This window comes from Crocuta crocuta, unplaced genomic scaffold (genome assembly GCF_008692635.1).
Source record: "Crocuta crocuta isolate KB4526 unplaced genomic scaffold, BGI_CrCroc_1.0 scaffold141, whole genome shotgun sequence".
Taxonomy (NCBI): Eukaryota; Metazoa; Chordata; class Mammalia; order Carnivora; family Hyaenidae; genus Crocuta; species Crocuta crocuta.
In genome coordinates, this window is record NW_027527951.1 from 2925721 (window position 1) to 2948474 (window position 22754).

The following is a 22754-nucleotide window of genomic DNA, read 5'->3' on the forward strand; positions in this document are numbered from 1 at the left end:
TACATATACATATTTATATATATATATATAACTAATAATGTGTCAGTTTATGGATACTGTCATTTTACACTTTAGAGTGAAGTATAGAAATCTTACCTCTCTTTATCCCTTTACCTTTCTTGTTTATAATTGTCTTAGGTATTTCCTCTATATACATTTATGTAAGTATGTATGTATGTATTTAGCAAGGTCAGTGGTCAGGGTGGAGCTTGAACTCATGATCCTGAGATCGAGAGCCACATGCTCTACTGACTGAGCCAGCCAGGGGGCCTCCTCTATATACATTTAGACTAATTTATACATTTAGTATAATTTTTGCTTTGTCTGGAAAACATAATTCAAAAAAACCTCAAGCAGAGAAAGAAATTCTATTACATTTACCCACATTATTTATTTACCATGTTTTTTTTTCTTCTTATGTTCTGTGGTTCCTTCTTTTTTTTTTTTTTTTGTTTTTTTTGTTTCCTTTCTGCTAAAGGACTTGGTGTATCTATTCTTGTAGCATGGGTTTACTGGTAAAAATCATCTTAGTTTTCCTATATCTGAGAATGCTTCACTATCCCCTTCATTCCTAAAGTATATTTTTGCTGGGTATAGGATTCTGGGTTAGCAGTACTTCCACCCCCTTTCCCCCCAGCACTTAATAAATATTGTGCTAGTTTCTTTTGATGCCCATGGTTTGGGATAAGAATCCACTGTCCTTTGATTGTTTTTCTCTGAGGTTGAATTTCACTTTTTCTCTAACTGCTTTCAAGATTCTTTTTCTTTTTCTTCAGTTTTTGGAAGTTTAATTATGATGTGTTTTGTTGTGGGTTTCTTTTTATTTATCCTACTTGGGTTTCATAGAGCATTTTGAACGTGTATAGTTTATGTCCCTTGCCAGTTTGGGGCATTTTCAGCCATTATTTCTTCAGTACTTTTTTAGCACCACCTTCTTTCTCCTTTCCTTCTGGAACAGCAGTAGCACAGATTTTAGTTCTTTTGTTGTAGTCTCACTGATCCTTGAGGTGTTCATTTTTTTCTAGTATTTTTTTTCCCCTCTGTTGTTCATATGAGGTAATTTATATCTTTTTTTTAACGTCTACTTCACTAATTCTTTCCTCTGTTCACTCCATTCTGCTGTTGGAACCATCCACTGAGATTTTTATTTCAGTTAGTGTGTATTTTAGTTCCAAATTTGGTTCATCTTTTTATCTTCCATTTCTTTGCTGAGACTTTCTATTTGCCAAAGCTTTCTGTTTTGCAGTCATTTCAAGCATATTTCTGCTTGCTTAATTAAGGCATGTTTATCATGGCTGCTTTAGCATTGTCGTTATATTATTTTAAAATTTCTGTCCTCTCTGTATTGGCATCTTTTGATGTTTTTCATTCAATTTGAGGTCTTCATGTTTCTTAATATGATTTGAAATTTTTCATTGAAAACTGGACATTTTCATAGTATACTATGAAATTGAATATTTTGTACACCTTCTGTTTCTCTTGTGGGTTTGGGTTTTGTTTTGGGGTTTTTTGGTGGTTTTTTGTTTGGTTTGATTTGGTTTGGTGATACCACTTGGTCTGTGGAGTAGCGGTGCCACCTTATTACTGTTAGTTGCTAGTACAAGTCCAGTTTCTCCATTCTGCCTCCAATGATACCCAAAGTGGGGGACTCTTCATTATTACTGGATAGAATGGGAATTCTGGCTGCACATAGGCTTCATTGATACCACAGTAGAGATAACCTTTTCACTGCTAGGTGATGATTCAAATCCTGACTCTCCACTGTTCTCTCCCGGCAGCACTCTAGCAGGGAAGGGAAAGGGCATCTCATTACTACTTGGGTGGGGATAGGGTAGATGGCCAGGCTTTCTGTGATCTGCATTGATACTATAAGGTGAGGTCAAAGTCCCAGCTTCCTCCTAGGCCTTCTCCAGCACCATCACAGCAAGGGTGCTGGGGAGTCTTGTTATATGGCTTGGTGGAGGTAAAAGCATGGGCTCCCAACTTGGTCTTTGGTGTCATAGGTAAGAATAGGACAACAGTTTTTTGTGTATGTGCTTGGCTGAACTAAGTAGTTTTTCTCTAAGTTTTCTGTCTTGCTAGACAGTTTCTTTCCTGGTCCTAAAAAATGAGTTTGTTATTGTTTGTTCATTTTTATTTATAGAATTGTGGAATCAGTCATAACTTTCTGAGTAATACATAGATTAATTGGAATAGATTATTAAATCAGAATTTATATCATACAAGGAGAATTAAAAGAGTTATGTGGATTAAATTCTTTCATCCTAAAGCCATGCTTTTTCTGTTATGTTAAACTAATACTTGAAGTTACTTTCTCACAGCAAATAAAATTATAATGCTGACTGAGCACATTATTTTTACGTCCTCCCAAAGGGTAGCTTCACAATGCGAATCTCTTATTTTTTTTTAAAAGTAACTTCTGCCTGGCACCTATTTCTATCTTTTCTATTATGCTAGAGAGAGAGAGAGACAGACAGACAGACACTATTAGGCAAGAGACTGTGGTTCATTGAGCCTAGAAAATAGGTTTGAAATGAAAACCAGAGACATCTCATATTAAGTTCAATATCTTGACAGTTTCTTTTCTCTGTGCTGGTGTTAGAATGTTTCGAGACTCTTTTCCACAGAACTTAAAGTTACAGATGCAGAGAATAATCGTTTTTGTTTTTACATTTGTTTGTTTTATTGATTGAATGGTAGTTCATGTGCTGACCTGCAGCCAGATGCCTAGTTGCAGTCCCAGGCTTGCTGCTTACCAGCTGTAACTTTGAGAGGTCACCATGACCTTTCTGAGCCTCAGGGCCTTCAACTGGAAAATGGACAAAATCATAATTCCTGTGACAGAGGGTCATTGTGAGCATTACTGAGCAAATCTATGCAAAGCCTGCTGTATAGTAAGGCCTGTTTGATTGTTACCTATAATTATTCCCGTTTCCTGAGCTCTCTGGAACAGATGCTTGGGATGCTAGCAGGGGATAGTGGTGCGATGTTGGGGCTGCTGCTGCACACAGTCCAGTATGTGTTTCTTCCTGCTGAGACACTGGTCATTTGTGTCTATGGCAGGCTTACATAATCCATGTTTCAGGGTTTGGTTTTTTTTTGTTTTGTTTTTTACAATTCTAGGTAAATAGTCATTAATGGTTTTCTGTTGAAGAAAACTAATGATCTTTATTTTGTCAGAAACATTTTAACCCTATTTAAGTGAATGAATAATTGAACATGGCTCATTATCTTCACAAGCTGCTCTCAAACTTCGCTTTTACTGTAACAGTTTTGTCTTAGTAGAAATGTTCATGGTTCTGTCTTTTGAAAATATTGAACCTTGAACAGATTTCTTCTTTATAAGCCAACTGATACTTTATTATTAAGGTGAATCGTAAATTTATTCACGATACTCACGTCCTTGTCCTTTGTTATTATATACTTTCAGATTTTCTTTTTTTAAAGAAAAAACAACTATTCAGCCCTTGGGTTTGAAAACTCTTGACTAGCCCTTTTCCTTGGTTAAGAGAGTGTATACATAGGGACTGTGGAACAAACTTTCCAAAGGCATTTCCCAGTTCATTTGAATTTTTTGTTCAAACAAATTTGTTTTGTTTCAAAAAAACAAAAATATTTTTGTTTCAAAAAATTTCAAAATGCACCTTTTGTTGCTATTATTGTTTACTTTTAGCCTTTTAAAGAGAATTTATCATTTACCATTTTATGTTTTCCCTCCTCCCTATTGCACGCTGAAATAATGAAGGCACAGTCTCTTTGAGGTGTGCTGCGTGCTGTGTCCTGGCCTCTTGTGTCAGGCCTCTGCCCTGGGGCTGCACCTTTTGTGGGTCAGGGCTGGACTAAGCACTTTTCCCTCTTGCTACTGTGCTCACCAGAAGACTTTCCTATCTTGCCAAAAAGTTCTGTCAGTAATTTAATTCATAACCATTCACCAAATTAATAACTTCACATACTTCATAAATTAAACTAGCCCTCCCCCCCCAAAAAAATGAAGAAAAGAGACCAATAAAATGCACAAATTAAAACATTAGTGCTGTCCAACTCTAAGGACAAGAACATGGTTCGTTTTCACCACTGATTTTAAATTATACTTTTTGAGCACATTTAGAATACACCATTTTGTTCATTTGTTCAATAATGATTCCTTTTTCAATGTAGCTATTTTTAAAATCCAGAACAGCTTTAGTGTCATCTGAAATGTGAGATGTGATCAAATTTTTGCTAATTAGAAGCTTTACCTTCCACAGTGATTCTTAAATTGGCCTTAAAAGACTTCTAACACATTATTTACCTGTTCGTTTGATTTTTTCATTGTATTGCCTTTAGCCAGCATTTTTCCTTTTTTAGTTTGATTTTCAGAAGAATTTCTTTCTAATTTTGTGTTAATTGATTATTGTCTCTATCTAAATAGTTTATATTTGACTTAAAAATTAGGCAGAACTAGGGACCTTGATTGAGCCTCAGCTGGAAGACAGGTTGCTGCTGAGCTGTGTGGAAAGGGAGAGGTGAGGTCCCCTAAAAATACCATCCTATTCTGTCGCGTCTCAGTGACAGGTCAGCAGGAGGTGTGAGATTTCTAAGATCCGGTCAGTCTAGTAGCCAAAGATGATGCAGAAGATGGGTTGACTGTTCATCTCTGTATTCCAGGAGGATGAGCATGGTGGTTCCGGCAGCTCCTTCTTGGGCTACATGTGCGCTCATCTAATAAACGGCCCTGCGCTTGCCTGGGAAAGAAAGAGCACCCGCCCAGAAAGCCAGGGACCGTGCATTAGGGAGAGGCAGTGGTCAAAGCTGAGAACTCAAGGCGCAGGCACTGCCAGTGCCAGCCCTGCTTATTCTTGGGGCCATATCCAGTGCTAGTGCTCCGTCCTTCCTGCCTGGTATCTCAGCAGTACCTTCTCCTAGGGCCTCCATACCGAGGGAAAGGCCCAGAGCAATGTAACAGTGCTCTCATGTAAGTGTAATTGAACACATTGTAAAAGTAGTACAGAGGGTTTGCATGTACCCATCACTCAGTTTCTCCCAATGGCGACATCCTGTATAATTACAGTACATTAACAAAACCAGAAAATTGACATGGGTACAATATAATGAACTACCCTATAGACCTTACTTGGATTTCATGAGTTTTCATAGAGATGATTTTTAAAAATCACCGTAAGACTGATAAATATGTTGTTGCTTATGCTTTTCTCACATTTCCTGTTTTGAAATAGGAGTCCATTTCCCAGTTTTTAAGATTTTTTAAAAATAACAATTTGTTTCTGAAACTTTAAAGATAAAAATGTATTGAGTGGATTAGGATGATGTTAAGAGAGATTACCACCATCAAGACACACAAGGGAAATTTAGTGAGTAGCAAATGTTAGAAAGGTGGATTTTATGTTTATCAGCAGGAGAATCAGCCACAAAGTTGAGGAGTGTTTTAAGATAATTGATGCTAATCAGGAAGTATGAGTCTTCTGAGATAGCATCAACAAAATATTCTTTCTCATCAGAGAAGAAATAAAAATCTGATGCATCAGCTTTCAAAATATGCACAAATAATTGACTTTCTTATTAAAATTTGGTGAATTGTCCATGATAGTATCTAAGTAGACGCAGAGTCTACCCACATATGCTAAATTTCAATCAGGAAACTGCCACCCCACCATTCTGATCCTCTTCTCACTTACAAAAAAGTATCTAACCCCTATGTGAATTATAATTTTTTTAAATTCAGAACTCACTGTGGCAGAAGGAGACCAGAGTTTTGTTAGGTATTTTTTTTAGTATTTATTTAAAAAAAAAAACAAAACAAAAAGCACTTAGGGGTGCATGGGTGGCTCAGTCCGTTGAGCATCCAGCTTTGGCTCAGCTCATGATCTCGCGTCCATGCATTCAAGCCCCGTATCAGGCTCTGTGCTGACACCTCAGAGCCTGGAGCCTGCTTTGGATTCTGTGTCTCCCTCTCTCTCTGCCTCTCCCCTGCTCACACTCTGTCTCTGTCTCTCAAAAAATAAAATGTTAAAAAAAATTTAGTCCAACAGTTTTGTGCCAAAAATTAAAAAAATTCAAAGCTTTGGTATAAAAAGTGACAAATCAATTTTACAAAGCAGCAGCTGTGCACTCCATTCCATGGACTTGCAGAGAAATCCTTCCTCATAGACTGGTACTAACCGTTTGCACCAGGGTAGTGACATTATCTATCTTACTGCACGGGCTTGCCCTGTTGTTCTGATGCCCTGATACCAACTTACTACTCGTTAACGTTTATGTTCTTCAGCCTCTCTCAAAGAGTCAGGACATTACTGAACATTGAAAGGCAGGGTTCTCCTGAGTTTGCTTATCTGCACATATGATAAAATCTCTTAAGAGATTTTGATACAGGATGTCCTCCACAACTCTTCCAGTAAGGACTGGAACTCCATAAAGATGCCCCAGGAGGCTTTGCATGAACCAGAAGGTACACACACACATTTGAAAGAAGCACAACCCAAGAAAAACATGTAAAATGGGCATGATGGCCTGACATTTCTCAGTTTTGTAAGATGTCACAGTGGCTGGCAAGTTTGGGCTTTTAAAATCCTGTTTGACAAGGGAAACAAAAGTAAACATGAACTATGGGACTTCATCATGTTAAAAAGCTTCTGAACAGTTAAGGAAACAGTCAATAAAACTAAAAGGCAGCCTACAGAATGGGAGAAGATATTTGCAAAGGACATATCTGATAAAGGGTTAGTATCAAATTCTGTAAAGAGCTTATCAAACTCAACACCCAAAAACCAAATAATCCAGTTAAGAAAAGGACAGAAGACAGGAATAAACATTTTTCCAAAGAAGTCATCTAGATAGCTAACAGGCACAGGAAAAGAAGCTTATTAGTATCTCATCATCGGGGAAATACAAATCAAAACCACGATGAGATACCACCTCACACCTATCAGAATGGCTAAAATTACCAACACAGGAAGCCACAGATGTTGGTGAGGATGTGGAGAAAGGGGAACCCTTTACAGTGTTGGTGGGAATGCAAATTGGCATAGCTACTTTGGAAAACTGTGTGAAGGTTCCTCAAAAAGTTAAAAGTAGAACTACCCTATGATCCAGCAGTTGTATTACTAGGTATTTATCCAGTGGTTAAAACAAAACAAAACAAAACAAAAAAACCCACCAGATTCGAAGGAGTATATGCACCTCCATGCTTATAGCAGCATTATCAACAATAGCCAAATGGGAAGAGCCCAAATGTCCATCAAGTGATGAATGGATAAAGAAGATGTGTTGTGTGTGTGTGTGTGTGTATACATATGGATATATACAGACATACATACATATATATGTACATATATATAATGCAATATTACTCAGCCATCAAAAATAATGAAAGAGCTAGAGTAATAAAAATGCCCATGCATATGGTTATTGCAGGAGATAAATGAGATAATCAATGTAAAGTGCCAGCATAAGCCATTGTTGTATCTGCAGTGTAGCTGTATGTAATGGTTACAAACCGATAGTACCAATATTGGGAGTATTAAAGGCAAAATCTAGGACAAAAGATAGATGATGGGAGATGGTTCAGGACATCCTCAGAGCATGAATATAGTAGGATATAGCACTCTTGAGCAAGGGCAATACATCTGAAGTCCATGTAGAGTTCTTAAATATGTATAGCCTAAATTACCCTTTGATTCTACTTTCAGGTCTTTACTCTACCAAAAAGCTACTTAAATTTGCAACAGGAAGAACCTAAATGAATTGTGACCAGTGCATTTACTCTGTTACTAATATTCAAGTTGAAAATCATTCAGTAGTTGACTGCAGAAATCCACGTGTCTTTACACTCTTTCAACAACTATTCTATTAGTTGAGCTCTGTAGAAAGGAATCTTCTTTATTCATGAAGAAAAGTCAACTTAGGCTTTACTGTAGAATAAGGGAGCCTGAACTCTGCATGCGTTCTTATACTGTGAGGTAATGCCTCTCTTGAGGGTTGAGAGAGCATTTTTGTTGCTTTATACTATTGTTACTGGCAAGCCCATTACTGCTGTATAATAACAGTACTGAAGTAATACTGTTAGTTTCTTGATTTCTTAAATTGAGTTTCAATTTAGAGTCATAACATTTAAATTATTCTTCAAATAAGAGTTACATGTGGTATTTATGCAGCTAGTGAAAAAACAAAAACCAATAAGACATTTCACTTATCAAGTTGGTAAATATTTTTACAACTTTATTGGGGTATAATTGAAGTATAATAAACTGTACATATGGTATACAGTTTGATCAGTTTTGACATATGAACTGTTTTTACTTACAGTACTTCTGACACCAAATGTATGGGGGTCTTTTTCCCCATACCAACCAGTTCTTCAATTTTCCAAACACCCCTTGGGTATCTGACAGTTCAACTCAGCTCTGACACTACCCAGAATGAAAAGTAGACCCCCACAGATAAGGGCTCCATCCCACCAGACTGCCCCACATCAGATGCCGGGCACAAGTCTTTTGCTGCCCCCTGTACTTCTGGCCAGCTGCCCCTCCTCAAGTTTGATCATGTGCCAGAATGGCTTATAGAACCCGGGAAGATATTTTATTTATGATCAAAGGTTTACTATAAAGGATATAGGATGAACTGCCAGAAGGGTCTGGACCACAGTAGTCGGCATTGTGGTGCACCAACCCCCCCAGCATGTGAATATGTTTGAAACTCAGGAGGTTTCCAAGCTTCATCATTTAGGGGCTTCTTATGGAGGTTCCATTACGTAGGCAGGATTGATCACATCATTGACTGTCCGGGATTGAACTCAAATCTTTAGCTCCTGTCACCTCCCCAGAGATGAAGCTCTTATTTTAGTATTGGATATTATTTAAAAATCTCCTCCTTTATCTACACTAACAGAAAGCAGAGGCAAAGATGTTTTAATAATAATATCCAATACCAAAATAGGGGGAAAAGGCATTTTCATATGTTAATATGGGAGTGTGAAGTTGTTACCATTTTTTTGGAGCGGTACCAATTTGGGGCAGATTGTTAGTGTCAAAAAAAAACCTAAACTGCATATTGTTCGAACTAGCAATTCTGCTTCTAACTTAAGGAAATGAATTTTCTGGTAAACAAGGAGTTAAAAACAAAAATGTTTATCAATGTTGTTTATAATTACAAAAATTTGGAAACAAGTTAGATGTCCAACAGTATGGACTTGTTTCAGGAAATAGTTTGGATAATGAAATATGCTTTAATATTAGTAGTAGAAGCATATTGTTTTATAAACAACAGGATCATATGGCACTCTTATGTTTTAGCACATTTTTTCATCTCAGTAACAGAAAAGAGTTCAACAAAAAATACTAAATCTGTATCTTTAAAGCAAAATGTTAAGTTTCCTCTGTTGAGTGAGATTTATCTGTATTTTTTCCAGTGCATATATTTTTTTAAGTTTATTTATTTATTTTGAGAGAGAGAGAGAGAGAGAGAACCCATGCAGAATCTAGGAAGGAGCAGAGAGAGAGGAAGAGAGAATCCCAAGCAGGCTCCATGCTGTCGGCACAGAGCCTGATGTGGAGCTCAAACTCACAAACCGTGAGATCATGACCTGAACTGAAATCAAGAGTCAGATACTTTACTGACTGAGCCACCTAAGTGCCTTAATGCATATTTTCTTTAAAAAACATTTTTTTGAAAGTTTTTCTTGATTATAAAACTAACACAAAAGCATGAAGTCAATCCATAAAATTGGACTGATATATTAATTTGAACTATATTAATTATTTTTAAAAATAACTTCTTTGTTTTGATGCTGTCAGGATAAAGCCCTTGGAGCTTGGCCCCTCCTGACCTCCACCTTTACCTTCTGCAGCTCTCCCCCTCCCTCTTCATGCCCTAGCGGTAAGGAACCGCCCAAGGTTCCTGGCACATGCATTCTGCTGGTGCCTGCTTTTGCCTCTCTGCCTTTTGTTCTCTTCCTCCTTGGCTTTATTCTCCTTATCCCTTGAAATCGGCCATCAGCGTCAAGTTCGAGAAGCCTTTCCTGAGCTCCTAGTACTTCCCACTGCTCTCTGGATTTGTCTCTGCTGAGGCACCTACCACGTATTAGCCTTTTTCATTTTCCTCTCCCAACAGACTGAGCCTCACTGGCGGTCAGAACAGTATTGGTTAGCACAGCACCTAGAACCTAGCAATAGGAACTTAACTACGCATGTTGCACGTGTGTAAATGAAGAATAGAAATAAAGATGTGATGGGATCTAACAGTGTGGATTGTTGTAAGAAGTGTGAATATATCAGCATGACTGGAGCATGGGATCTGCATGAAGAATTTCAAGGAGAATAGAAATGTAAGGAGGAGCCAGATAACTAAGGGCTTGATATGTCACCCCAAGGAATTTGGATTTTATAGTATAGAGGTGGGAAGCCAGAAAAGACATTTAAGTAAGAAAATGGCTAGCATTAGCATTTTTCAAAGTGTTACTTGCTATTAATGTTATGTAAAGAACTGGGATATAGAATTGTTGAATCACTGTATTGTACACCTGAAACTAATATAACACTGTATGTTAACTATACTGCAATTAAAATCTAAGTTAAAAAATCTTAGATATAAAATAAATTTGGGAAGTCCTGGGTAAAACCAAATTGACAGATTTTTATTCTTCTGGACTTCTCAGTCTTTACTATGCTAATATGCATTTTTAATCCTCCAAAAGGTAGGTTGTGTGTGTGTGATATAATCTGCATTATTTCCCCTATTTTTTTTTTTTTTTAAATCATAGAACACTTCTATTTGGAACTATGTTATAGACATTTGGGGAAATGGATGCTAGCAGCAGTGAAATCTTTTAGTGATTATTACAGTAGTTCAGGTGAGAAACATTGAAGGCTTGAATCAGAAGGCTAATGGTTGGAGAGAGAGAGGCAAGAGCATGCGAATTAAGTTTTATCTGTCAGAGCACATTCTTCAGAAGTGGTGATTTCTGAATACTTTCAAGAGAAAGAGTGATTTTGAGAGTTGCTATAATCAGATCCAAAGACATTAGTACAAACAGTGTGAAATGCAGTTTGAAACATCTCTGAGACAAATGGTGGTCAGAAGAAAGTGGTTCTTCTTATATGTTTACAACTCCGCCAACTGATGACATAGCCCCAGGCTCACTCCTTTTGATATCGGAATCTGTCCATGGTCTAGTATGAACAAATGCACTTGATGATGGAGGGACAGATGCCAGACTGGATATGGTATCTGCTTGCTACTGGTTGAGGCAAAGCCAGGAGTCTAGGTTGGAAAACCGAGCAGCTGGATGGTGGCAACATAATGAGATTAGCAAGATAGGACAGTGTCCGGCATTGGGAAGAAGCACACTGTCACTCTTTGAAATGTTCATGAGTTAGAGTTGTGTGTGAAACACCCTTGTGAAGAGGAGCAGGACGTGGAGGCCATCAGGTCTATGAGTTGGTACCTCGGATGATTTGGACTGATCCAGCCCTCATTTTACCTACCGTTTCTCAGTTGCTGGATCTGTTAGATGTTCATGTCTCTTTATGAGATCATAAAAAATTAAATTGCAAGTTTATGACACAGCACATTCCTGATCTTTTTAAACTTCTGATTTTAGGAAGTATACATTATTCACCTCTAAACAGAAGCTACCTCTGCCTCTCCAGGTACAAGGAAGATGCTTGACTGATAGTATTTCTTACTGTTTGGTTACTAAACCAAGTAAAACCATTAAGTTAATTATTTTATTTTTGTTTTAATTATTTTAAATGTAATAACAATGTTCCTCCATTTTATTTATAGCTCCAAAAGGAATTCTTCATTTGTCTCCTGATGTTTATCAAGAGATGGAAGCCAGCCGCCACAAAGTAATCTCTGGCACCACTCTAGGCTATTTGTCACCCAAAGATATGAACCAACCCTCCAGCTCTTTCTTCAGTATATCTCCCACATCGAATAGTTCAGCTACAATTGCCAGGGAACTCCTAATGAATGGAACATCTCCTACAGCTGAAGCCATAGGTTTAAAAGGAAGTTCTCCTACTCCCCCTTGTTCTCCAGTACAACCTTCAAAACAACTGGAATATTTAGCAAGGATTCAAGGCTTTCAGGTATGAATCAAAAGCAAAACAAAAACAAGAAAACAAATTCATTAGCCCCAAATCCTTCATCTCTGTCCATCAGAAAGCTCATTCTTGCCTGCCAGTGTGACCTACATGCCACTCACATTGTAAAGTATCAGGAACACAGAGGTCAGAAAAAAAGAGAGCCATATGCACGTGCCTCTTTTTTTTTTTTTTTCATTCTATCCATTCATCCTTTGCTGCCTGGCTCTCTTCCGTTTTTCTTCTTCTTCCTCTTACTATTTTTTAAAAACATTTTAAATTCTCCGTTCTGTCTTCCAGTTGGTCTTGATTGGGTGCATCTACTCACTCTGTCTTCCACAGACAAAACTTCTGCCTTCATACATTTGGTGTTAGTATTTAGCACTAAGTTCTCCCTCATTTACAATAAGGCTGAGATTTTCTAATGATGATTTTACTTCCATAGCAGTTTTGAATTTGGCATTCTCTTGTTAGTAATGATTCAGGTATACCGTTAAGGTACAACATCCTAGAACTTTATTAACTTAGGAGCTAATTAAACATGGTATTAGAAAAATAAGGACATGCTTTCTAATTGTTTGAGGCATAAAAACATGTCTTTGTTTTAGTGGATCACGTTTTGAACCGTGTAGGGTAGCACCTGCCTCAGTTGATACTAACAATTCTGTTTCACTGATCAGTCTAACTCTATCTAGATCACAGCCCACTGAACTTGTGTATATGGATTTAGGAATGGGAATTTTTTCCCCTATTCTTTGTTCCTTAAAAAAAAAAAAAACTAGCAGTCCTTTGTGGATAGAGCTTTTAAAAGAATTGTTAACTCTAGGAAGAGGAAATACCTGTGTTCTGATTTCTTAGTTGCCTTGAAAATCATGTACTGAACTGTAACCGCTGACCTGACTGGATGAACAGCTGTGTGCTCGTCCGTAGAAAGAGTGTACTGCACCCTCAGATTTCACTGTTTTCATCCCCTTTACCATCTGAGTCTTATTCCCTAAGACCAAAAACTGTAATTTCCTTTAGAAATGCTCTAGAAGATCTGTATTGTGTAGAATGATCATGTATTTATACAAATTTTATGAGTTTAGCTATAAATCAGAAAGAAGATCATGTGTTTTGGCAGGTATTTTGCATGTTTTTTTTTCTTTGTTTGCCTTCACAGAAACCCGATTCTTTCAAATCTATTGCCAGGTAATCCTTAGTGTTTTTAATCAGACTATTAATATGAAATTGAAGAAGCTGTTGTCAGTTATTGGCTCTGTCGTCTGAAATTTTAAACACTTGATTTAAAGTTAAAAATTTTTAGAATTTGTTTTGTTTACCTTAAGAATGACAATAAATCACTGTTTAAAATAAAAAGACCTTGATTCATATAGTTAAAGTACTGGAAAAAGGCTAATAATTCTTAGTTCTACCTATAATCTGCACACAATGAACTAGAAATAAACTGTGATAAAAAGAAATTCATTGCTTATTTACAAACCTAGTCATTTAGAAATGTCTGAGAGTAACACAGCATTTTTATAGAAACAAAGCACAAAATACATTCAAGCTCTGAATTGATTTTTTCGCTTGGAGATGTTATTGTGGTAGATGTAATTTTGCTGCCAGAAAAACTACTTAAATTTTTTTATTTGTATTTATTTGTTAATTCTTGGTAATGATAACAATTATAATTTTATAATTACTTTAGTCAAAATGGAGAGTCTCTTTCCCTCATTATTGGGCTGACTGCTCAGACCTCTTTTTAAAGCTTATGCTAAGATGATATACTCTTATTTATGGCAAGTTAACGTTTCCATATTTGTGTACTGTGATTTTTACATACTAATGAACATTAACAGATGGTTTGAAAACATTACTGTGCTTCTTTGGTCAAGTGAGCTTGGTATTGATGTGAAATATTGTGTCACGGAGAGATCACGGCCTGCAGCTGAGCAGTGAACAGAATCCTTGTGGGAAATGGCTTAGTGTTCTGTCAGGTACATGGCATATCTTCATGATGTCACAGTAAAATGTTCTTTATAGTTGAGAGTTTATAGGTTAATAACTTTATCAAGTATCTTTACATGGTAGAAAAACATATAGACGGTTTCTCTTTCGTAAATGTTTCAACTGGACTCTAGTTTAGAAATTATAGGGTCAGCTTATTATGGATTACATGCTATTCTGTTATTCTTATTTCTGGAATTTAAAACAATAAATTCTTTTTCTGTGTTTCTAGGTTAGTACTTTTTTATTTTGTTGTTGTACATTGAATAGATATTATTGCTTACTGAATATTGTATAAACCTTTCTTTGGCCCTCCTTGACCATTTGAAATTTGATTTAAGCCTATCAGAGCCTTTGTATGTGACAGCTATATTGTATTACAAAGTAAAAATATATTAGTGTACTGAAAACTAAGTTGTTTTAGCTTTAAATTTTTTTTCATTACTCAATCTTTAACTGAAATTTATAAATTACAGAAAGCCTATTTGCTCACTAGAATGTAGGTATTAAGCTCACAATTTTTTTGCTTAAATCTACAAAATAATTAAAATTATTATACAATTAAATTTATTGTTAATAAAGCTGACTTCACAGAGCAGAATGGGACTGAACACTTGCACATTCTTGGTACTTCTTTTATCACTTCTTGGGCTCGCCTTACGTTTTATCACATTTTAGATGCAAGCGTTTGGATCCTGTCATAAATGAGTATGTGTTCCTTTGAAGTTTTACCAAGTGCATTTTAACTATCCTCTTTTAAAACCTGAATGTTCTTATTGATTGTCTTATTATTTTTTAGAAAGAAACTTTTTTTTTTTTTAAGTTTTTATTTATTTTTGAGAGAGACACAGACAGCGTGAATGGGGAGGAGCAGAAGGAAAAAGAGAGAATCCCAAGCAGGCTCTGCACCAGCACAGAGTCCAATGCAGGGTTCAAGTCCACGAAACTGTGAGACCATGACCTGAGCAGAACCAAGAGACACCCAACTGACTGAGCCACCCAGGTCTCCCTAGAAAGAAAAGTTTTGTGTCAGTAGTTCTGTGAGCCTTGGATTTTGTCCAGCCCAGGCAGTATGCTTCTCTAACTTCAGTGCTTTTCACAAAAACTCATTTGAAATTATAGTTACATTAAAGTGTCAGGGTTCTTTGTTACGTACCTCAATACTCTTTAGTTATAATGCCAAAACTATTCAGCTTTTAAAAACATGTTTATTTATTTATTTTGAGAGAGAGAGAGAGAGTTCATGAGCAGGGGAGGGACGGGGAGAGAGAGAGAGAGAGAGAGAGAGAGAGAGAAAATCCCAAGCAGGCTCTGCATTGCCAGCACAGAGCCCTACCCCAGACTCATGAACTGTGATATCATGACCTGAGCCAAAAGAGTCAGATGCTAAATTGACTGAGCCTTGCACCCCAAAACTATTCAGCTCTTTAAATTTTTCATTATTTTTGAGAGAGAAAGGGACAAAGCATGAATGGGGGAGGGGCAGAGAGAGGAGAGAGGGAGACACAGAATCTGAAGCAGGTTCCAGGTTCTGAGCTGTCAGCACAGAGCCCGATGCAGGGTTTGAACTCCTGAACTCTGAGTACATGACCTGAGCCAAAGTCAGATGCTTAACTGACTGAGCCACCCAGGCGCCCCATAACTATGAAGCTTTTTAAAGACAGTGATTATGGCAGAGACATTCTTAAAATGCTCTGCATTTGAACTGAAGTAGACTTTGTTTTGCTGTGTTACAATTTACATTATTTTAAGTTTTTATAACATGAATGTGCTTTGCCATATGAATTATATTAGAAATCTAGATTTGTATAATTAGATATAAACAGTTTCTTTGTCTTTTGGTTCTTGTACCAGTTCCAGTGTATGTGTAAGGGTAGAGTGGTTCCCACACAGCACCAAGTAATTCTCAGGACACCAGCAAGGTGTCAGAATCCAACTCAGTTCTGATACTGTCTCCATGGAGATAGCATCAGATGCCACAGGTCAAATGTTCAGTCCTACAAGACACCCTCCCCCCACCCCTCACCAACTATCAGATGCCAGTCGCAAGGCCAGGTTGCTCCTGTACTTTTGACTGACCAGCTATAAACCAGAGGGTCCCACAGTCTCCTCCTCAGGTTCTATTAATTTGCTAGAGCAACTCCCAGGACTCGGAGAATTTTACTTCCTCGATCACCTGTTTATTGTGAAAGGCTATCACTCAGAACAGCCAGAGAGAAGAGATGCCCGGGGAAGGGCACACAGCTTCCACGCCTTCTCCTGGCACACCACTTTCCCAACACCTCCATGGGCCTACCAGCTCAGAAGCTCTCAGAATCCTGTCCTTCTGGACTTTAATGGAGGCTTCATTATAAGGCCACGATTGGTTAAATCATTGACCATTGGCGACTGATTCAAACTGCAGTCTCTCTCCCATCCCCCAACGTCAGGGGATGGGACTGAAAGTTCTAACCCTCCAGTCAGTGTTTGGCTCCGTTGGCAATCAGCTCCCATCCTTACCATTTTTGATACTTAGGAAATACCAAGGGTATGGGGAGCTAGTATCAGAAAAAAGGAGTGAAGACCAAATGTATATTTCTTATAAATCACAGTATCATACTCTATTTAAATGAGTCATTAGAAAAATGATTTGATTGGAAATGAAAATGAATTCTTTTAGCAAATTATTCTTTCTAGGTGAATTTAGTTTCAGTTTGCTATTCTGTGCCCCCTTTTTGTGATCATCATCCATTGAACACTGTGATTTTGAAACCTTCAGAGTAAAATATAAGCTAGGTTTGTTTTTCTCATATAAAGAATATAAAGAAAGAAAGTTATCATCTTAGTTAAACCATAATTAGTTTATTTTTACAAAATCAAAGAGTGTTTTATAGAGGTTTTTTTTTTTTATTATTTTGAGTTTTAGATGTTAGGACCATTTCCAGCAAGATGAAAATGTCAGTAGAAGGCTTTGAAATATCTGTTAAATTAAAATCTTTCTTTTAAACACAATTCAAACTTGATACATTTCAACTGGTATGTCTCCTTTTGTGACGTTTAATATGATTATAGCAGGCTTCTTTTATAGTTACAGGCTTCCTTTAAATATTCTTTTTAAAATTTCATTTTAATCTACATGACATACAGCATTTAAAAAATTGTGTTAATGTTTATTTTGAGAGAGACAGAGCGTGAGTAGGGGAGGGGGCAGAGAAAGAGGGAGACACAGAATCTGAGGCAGGTTCCAGACTCTGAGCTGTCAGCGCAGAGCCCTGCAAGGGGCTTGAACCCACAAGCCGTGAGATCATGACCTGAGGTGAAGTCGGACGCTCAACCAGTTGAGCCACCCAGGCGCCCCTATGACATATAACATTTTAACAATACAACTGTAATACAGATTACATTGAGAATTAGTATGGAAGGTAGCTGACCAATCTGATAATTTTTCTTTCCTTTTTTATTCTTCTCTGCACCTCATTTTTTATAATCAAATATTTATCATCAAAGAGGCTATTTNTTTAAAAAAAGAATAAGGGATCTATATTTTTCAGAGCAATATAAATTAAACTTTGTAGGTTTTTTTCATAGAATATGGAGAGAGAAATCATGCATATACATATATTCCCCCATTTAGAAATATGTTTTTTCCCCAATGTTAAATTTATCCTTGGAACATCATTTACTACATTACTTCTGAGCCCAGATTTTCATCTATGCTGTCATAGGCATGGCTGTATAAAGTGAGGAGAAGTTACTCAGAGTGCAATGAGTAAAACACATTTGTGGGTTTGGCATGGGGTCAACAGAGTCTGCTCTGATTTGCAGTCACTCTTTTTAAAATTTTATTTACTTATTTATTTTGTTTTAGAGAGAGAGAACACACACAGGGCAGAGGGAGAGGGAGGGAGAGAGGGAGGGAGGAAGGGAGAGAATCCTAAACAGGTTTTGCTGCTTAGTACAGAGTTCTATGAAGGGTTTGATCCCAGGACCTAGGGGTCATGATCTGAGCCAAAATCAAGAGGCAGATGCTCAACCAACTTAGATTCCCAGGTGCCCCTGCAGTCATTCTTTAAAAGCCCCTCTGGGACTTGTCCTTTACTACTTTCCAAAGACCTTGGAGAGCTTGGTTTAGTATTTGAACTCTCCCAAAGGCTTGGTCTGCTATCATGACCCTAAAATTCAAGTTTGTTTTTCAAATGGACAACCCAAATTTGTGCAGACTGACATACTGTCTGTGGTATCATTATACCTTGACATATTTTGCCAAACTCCCAAAGGTATGCACACTACAAATTCAAAACTGTACTGTATAAAAACCAGTGGAATTACAAATCAACTCATTTTGCTGAAATTTCTAACTCTATAGAAACAAATTCTAGCTGAAAGAAAGAAATCCTGATGCATATAAAACTATGATCAGTAACAATACAGGTAAGAATCAAGCAAGCCTTGAGTAAAATTTTATTTTTGAGAGATGTCCACATCTTTGCCCAGTTTTTAATTGGGATTTTTTTTTGTTGTTCTTATTATGGAGTTATGAGAGTCCTTTTTCTATTCTGGGTATGAGTCCTTTGTGTTGCAAATATTATCTCTCTACCTGGATGATCTTAACATACTCGATTTCATCTGTAAAGAGTCTGTTTGCAGATAGGTCACATTCAAAAGTATAGAGGTTAGGACTTGGACATATCTTCTGAGAGCCATTGTTGAACTCACTGTATATTTAGTGCTTTCATCACATTTGAGAAATCTGGGGCCTATTTTCTTTGAGTTAATTTTTTGCCCCCTGTCTCGTCTCTTCTTCTGGGACTCAATTTGCATGCATTTAAAAAATATTATCCCCAGATTCATAAAAAATTTTTTTCCTCTGAACTTTAAATTGTATTATTTCTCCCATCCAAGTACTAACCAGACCTGACCCGGCTTAGCTTCTGAGATCAGATGAGATCGGGCACATTCAGAGTGGTATGGCCATAGACTATAAATTATATTATTTCTATCAGTCTATAAGTTACTGACTCTTTTGTGTATCTCCTTCATTTAGTGAATTTTTTAAAAATTTGGATATTGTATTTAAATTTCTAGAATTTCCATTTGGTTCTTCCTAAAGTTTTCCTTTCTCTGCCGAGATTTCCTATCCATTCGTGCATTGTGTCTGTATTTTCCTTTACATCCTTAAGAAAAATAGGTGCTTTGCTTTAAACACCCTTTCTGCTCATTTCAACATCAGATATATTGGTTTCTATTGATTGCCTTTTCCCTTGAGTTTGAGTCACCTTTTCCTGTTCATTACAGGTCAAGTAATTTTAGATTGAATCCTGACTGTTGTCAAGGATACATTATAGAGACTCTGGATTGTGTTACATTCCTCCCTATAGTGTTGGGTTTTGTTTTCTGAAGCAGTTAACCCGGCTGTACACAAACTCTGAACTTTGTCTCTCATCCTAAGTTTTCTATTCTTCTGGCTTTTGGGATAGTAGTCTCTTCTGGTTCTTCCTCAACTTTTTTGTCAGCTACTAAAAAGAACCTAACAGAACTTATTGGCTCGTGCTCCCTGTTAAAAGTAATTTCAGTAGAAATTTTTTATAATGACATTCATGATAGAGGAGAAATTTAAGATAGTTATAGTCATATTGTCTTAGAGTAAAAATAAAAATAGCCAAAAAATAATTTGTCATAGGTAGTATTTGCTACCAATTTGCATTTGCAACCTAAGCAGCAACTTATTTCTTAGGTTTTGGAAATCAGGTAGCATTTATTGATATTTATTCGTTCAAGTTTCTTGGTCCCCATTGCTAGGCTTCCCAAGATTAGGCCTCTGTTACAATTTTTTTCTTTTTAAATCTCAAACTTAAGGAGGAACCTTTAACTTCTCTTTATTATGATGCTTTGGATATTGTAATTTTCCAGGCTTTTATGCCAGAGACTTTTTTTTCTGCATCCTTTTCCTTTTGATATCAGAGGTAGAAAGTACCACCTTGCCCGTGACTTAATCTTTCTAATGCAAAGAAAATCTCCACTGATCATCTTCTCTTATGTTTGAAGATTCTTTAAATATAAAACTCTGATATGTGTAGAAAAGCTTGTTTATCTGATATTTGCTATAATGGATACTTGTCCTCTTTCTTTTTTAAAAAAAGCTTTTTTTTTTTTTTTTTGGTAATGTTTTATTTATTTTTGAGAAAGAGAGAGACAGCTTGAGCAGGGGAGGGTCAGAGAGAGAGGGAGACACAGGACCTGAAGACAGGCTCCAGGCTCTGAGCTGTCAGCACAAGAGCCCAGCGTGGGGCTCAAACCCATGAACCGCAAGATCATGAGCTGAACCGAAGCCTGGCGCTCAACCGACTGAGCCACCCAGGTGCCCCAATGCTTGTCCTCTTTCAAATCTCCTTTATTTCAGAAGCACTAAAACACTTTCTTTTGTAAGAGGTCTTTTAAAAATAATTTTAGGGGCACCTGGGTGGCTCAGTGGTTAAGTGTCTGACTTCGGCTCAGATCATGATATCACAGATTATGAATTTGAGCTCCACATTGGGCTCTGCGCTGACCATGCTGAGCCTGCTTCCGATTCTGTCTCCCTCCCTCTCTCTGCCCCTCCCTGCTCGTGCTCTCTCTCACACTCTCTTTCAAAATAAATAAGTAAACATTTAAAAAATAATAATTTTAAGCTTAGAGAAAGGTAAAAATATAGTGCAGCGCTTAATGTTAGCAATTACATAACCATAGTATAATTGTCAGTGCCGGGAAATTAATGATAATATAATCTTATTCAAAGTTTTCCTTTTTTCCTACTAATGGCCTCTTTGTGCTCCAGGCCCCAGGCTAGGATCCCACAGGGCAGGTAGCTGTAATGTCTCAAATCTTTTTCAATCCAGTAACAGTTCTTTAGTCTTTCATGATCTTAATACCTTTTTTAAATGTTTTCTTATTTATTTTTGAGAAAGAGAAAGCGTGAGTGAGGGAGGGGCAGAGAGTGAATGCAGAGCCTGATGCAGGGCTTGAACTCCTGAACCCTGAGACCATGGCCTGAGCCAAAGTCAGGTCGGTTGTTTAACTGACTGACCCAGCCAGGCACCTCCCCCCGCCCCCCCCCCCACCATNGTAGGATGTTCTTGAATTTGGGTTTTTCTAAAATTTTCTCATGATTGGCTGAGGTTGTGCATCTTTGGTAAGAATATCACAGAATTGATGCTGTTCCATTCGCAGTCCCCCATATGCTACTTTGTTTATAATTATCTTAAATATTTCCTTCACATACATTAAGAACCATATTAGACATTGCTATAATTCTTGTTTCTAATGTCAAACATAGTTTAGAAAATTCAAGAAGAGAAGAAAAGTCTATTTTATTTACCAACACATTTATTTCTTTCTGTGTTTTTTCTTCCTTTCCTAGTGGAGTTCCAAGATCCCTGCTTTTATCATGTCCTTTCTGTTTCAAGAACTTACTTTAGCCATTCTGTTAGAGTAGGTGTACTGGCAGCATATACTCAGATTTCCACTCGTTTGAGAAAGTTTTGGACTCCTCTCATTCCTTAAGGGTATTTTTACTGAATATAAAATTCTGAGTTGACAGTTCTTTCAACACTTCAAAAATGTTGTGCCAATTCCTTATGACCTGTGACCTCTATGGTTTCTGCCAAGAAACTGCTGTCCCATTGTTTCACCTCTGTAGGTCAGGAGTTGTTTCTCTCTCCCGACTTCCAAGATTATTCTGTCTTTAATTTTCAGAAGTTTGATTATGGTGTGCATAATGTATTGATTCTGTTTGGGATTTGCCCAGCTTCTCAAAGCTGTAGGCTTACATCTTTTACCAAAATTGAGTACATTTTTAGCCATTATTTCTTCAAATTATTTTAGCCCGAATCACTGTCTCTCCTCTTTCTGGGTTCTGATGACACAAATATTAGGTCTTTGTTATGTCCCAGAAATCTCTGTGGCTCTGTTCATTTTTATCTCAGTCCATTTTCTCTCTGTTGTCCAGATTGGGGAATATCTATTTTTCTATCTGTTAGTGTACTAAATCTTTTTTCTCCTCTCCACTGGGTTTTTAATTTTGTTTTATTGTTCGGTTATAAAATGTCTGTTTGGTGCATCTTATACCTTCTATTTCTTTGATGAGACTACATTTTTTCATTTGTGTAAATGGGTGTGTAATTGCTTTTTAAAGCATTTTTATAATGACTACTTTAAGACACTTGGCAGATGAATCTAATACTTGTGTCACCTTGGTGTTGGCATCTCATGATTGTCTTTTCTCATTCAAGTTGAGATCCTGGTTCTTGGTATAATGAATGATTTTCTGTTGAATCCTGGACATTTCAGGTATGATAAATCTCTGTGTCTTACTTAAGTCTTCTGTTTTAGCAAGCGTCTCTCACGTTGCACCAACTAGGGATATAGGAGTGCCACCTTGTTACTTGTTACTGGTAAAAGTTTACTTTCTCCACTGAGTTCTGTTGACACTGTGGTTGGAGAAGGGGGACTATTTTTACAGCTGAATAGTGGTGAAAGTCCTGACCCTCCACTGTGCCAGTTCTGAAACTACTCCTGTGAGAAGGTATAGTGTGCCTCATTATCACTAGGTAGAGACAGAAGTCTAGGGGTCCAGCAGGGATAGAAGTTCCGACTCCCCATTCAGACTTCTCTGTCACCACCCCAGTTGGGGAAGTGGGTTTTCTTCATTCGTCTGGCAAGGATGGA

The 22754-nt window shown here is 37.2% G+C and overlaps 1 protein-coding gene across 4 annotated transcripts in view; it reads left to right on the forward strand.

Moving 5' to 3' along the window:
• Positions 1-22754, forward strand: part of STAU2 (staufen double-stranded RNA binding protein 2) — a 291840-nt gene that overhangs the window by 160175 nt on the left and 108911 nt on the right. For all 4 annotated transcript variants that reach the window (XM_077752437.1, XM_077752435.1, XM_077752434.1 and 1 more), the window contains one exon: positions 11779-12086. In XM_077752437.1, the coding sequence (XP_077608563.1) occupies positions 11779-12086 (308 nt within the window). The remainder of the gene's footprint in view (positions 1-11778; positions 12087-22754) is intronic.